Raw genomic sequence first — 2,500 nt, 5'->3', positions numbered from 1 at the left:
GAAACTGTTGCATTTAAAGAAAAAAAAGAAACATTTTAAAACAATGTTGCAATAAATAAATGTTAAAATTGTAAAAACAAGACCATGTAAGAAAAATGATCAAATCTAGATTCTTGTTTTTTTTTAATAAAGTATCATTTAAAATATGAATATAATAAAACTACAAAAAAAAGTTAAAACCCATAAGCAGCAGATGATGTCTGACCTCCACAGAAACTCTCCGAAGAAGGTGTCCAGCAGTATGAAGATGAAGTCCATCAGGAGGAAGCGGTACAGCTCCTGCCCGACGAAACTCTCCCAGCACTGAGCACAGAAACACCAGCATCAGAGATCGTGATCCAGACACAGCGCCGCACACACACCACGAGACTCACCTCTAAACCCAGACTCTGAGGATCTGACGCCACGCGGCCCAGCCAATGATAGCACAGCACTCCCAGCACACTCACCTTCAGCAGCAGGTTCCTGAGCACAGCGCACGAAGGGTTAACCAGAGCAACAGACAGTGCTTCCTGTTCAGATCCCTCTCCATATAGAACAGATTTAATATGATATCACAGAACACAAGCTCGAGAGACTGTTCGCTTCTTAAACAGCCAATAGACTTTACATCATCACAACTCCAAAAATCACATGACTTTACAATGCCACTAATGAAAAAAACAATAAAATAATTATTTTTTATATATATATATATATATAGATATTTTTTTAAAGATCATATTTCAAATACATTTAAAATATAATAATAAAATTGTTTTTAAGTTTTTAATTTTGAAAAAGCTTTAAATAAAAAAAATGTACATTTAGATTGAAATTTTTTGTTTAAATATTAATATTTATTTTACATAAAACACACAAATAAAATTATTTATAATTATAAATTATAATAGAATTATGTAAATATTATATAAATATAATTATTTAAATGGTTCATGATGAAAAACAAATCACAAATATTTATAATTAATTGTAAAAATATTTGTAAATAAATTAAATCACAACTAAAAAGTTTAAACTTTTTTTTACATGTTTAATTAATTAATTTTGTAATAAATTAATTTAAAATGTAAAATAAAAAATAAGCATATTTAAATTAAATTATACAAAAATTAAAGTAATAATAATAATAATAATAATAAGTGAAATAGATTTCAGCCCCTGGCTTTGTGACGGTCTGATGTTTGAAAGCATCAGAGATGAACGTGATCTCAGAGCTGGTGAGTTTGGTTCATACGGCAGAACTCTTATTAGATGAATAATGAATAATGAAAGGGAGAAGCGGTTCACCTGCTGATGGAGATGTAGTTGAGCACACTGGGAGAATCATATTTCTCCATCCAGGACACAACATTGAAGAATCCGGGCAGGAGCAGGTTAATGCTGGACACCACGACAGGAACGGCGAGCAGACTGACCTCCTCCAGCAGCGAATCAGACGACGCTGTGTGAGAGCGGCTACGCAGATCCTGACAGAGAGAGAGAGATGAATCAACAAACTCTTTCCTCTGATTCAGCTAGAAAGTGTTTCATTCGGATCAGAAGTGTGTGTCCTACCCCATGCTTGTGTTCAGAGAAATAATACACAGCTAGCACACACGCTAACGTGCTTCCCAAACACAAGATCCACGCCAGCATGTGGATGAAGAGCCGGAACAAGCGCTGGAGAACAGAGATCTTCTGCTCCTGACGGTTCACCTCTGCCACCAGCTCCTGCACACACACACACACACACAGAGCTGAAGCGTGTGTGTGTCATGTGGAGACCATGTGTGCGTGCATGGCATACATCCATCATACATGTGTGTGTGTGTGTGTGTGTGTGTGCACACGTCATACATGATCACACACATACATGTGTGCTGTATTTCAATCATGCATGCATCTCACACATCAATTATACATGTGTGTGCATGATGCATGGATCATATGTCTATATATGTGTCATACATCAATCATACAGGAGCGTGCATCATTTATTTGTTCATACAAGATCATACATGTACATGTGTGTGTCATACATCAACTATTCATGTGCATGTGTGCCATCCATCCATTATATGTGTGCATGTGTGTCTTACATAGTTCATATGAGTACATGCATGTCACACATGGATCATACGTGTACATATGTGTCATAGACTGATCATACGTGTACATATGCGTGTCATATATCGGTCATACTCATACATGCATGTAATAGATGATCATACGTGTGCTGACCTTCAGCTGTGTGCCGAAGTTTGCCCGCTGGAGTTTGACGGAGCTTTTCTTGATCACTTTAAAGTCCCACGAGCTGAAGACCTTGATGGCCAGCAGGCCTTTAGATTTATCGATGCGGAAACTCTGACCGAACGACTTGGACATGCTGGAGCACAGAAACACAGGATCAGGCAAATCAGACGAAAAACACTTTAGAATCACACAACTAAAATCAACCTTTGCTGAAATAAATATGTCAACTTTTTTTCCTTTCTTTTTAAGCAAACTCATTTTAATT

At 36.7% G+C, this 2,500-nt stretch overlaps 1 protein-coding gene across 2 annotated transcripts in view; it reads right to left on the bottom strand.

The window, feature by feature from the left end:
• Window positions 1-2,500, bottom strand: part of LOC113055563 (transmembrane channel-like protein 6) — a 16,856-nt gene that overhangs the window by 3,450 nt on the left and 10,906 nt on the right. For both annotated transcript variants that reach the window (XM_026221954.1, XM_026221955.1), the window contains 5 exons: window positions 2,224-2,368; window positions 1,558-1,713; window positions 1,291-1,469; window positions 375-465; window positions 206-303 (listed from right to left, as the gene is read on the bottom strand). In XM_026221954.1, coding sequence (XP_026077739.1) covers window positions 206-303; window positions 375-465; window positions 1,291-1,469; window positions 1,558-1,713; window positions 2,224-2,368 — 669 coding nt within the window. The remainder of the gene's footprint in view (window positions 1-205; window positions 304-374; window positions 466-1,290; window positions 1,470-1,557; window positions 1,714-2,223; window positions 2,369-2,500) is intronic.

Source organism: Carassius auratus, chromosome 36 (genome assembly GCF_003368295.1).
Source record: "Carassius auratus strain Wakin chromosome 36, ASM336829v1, whole genome shotgun sequence".
Classification (NCBI taxonomy): Eukaryota; Metazoa; Chordata; class Actinopteri; order Cypriniformes; family Cyprinidae; genus Carassius; species Carassius auratus.
The sequence above is the reverse complement of the archived record's forward strand: the minus strand, read 5'-3'. Positions and strand labels throughout refer to the sequence as shown.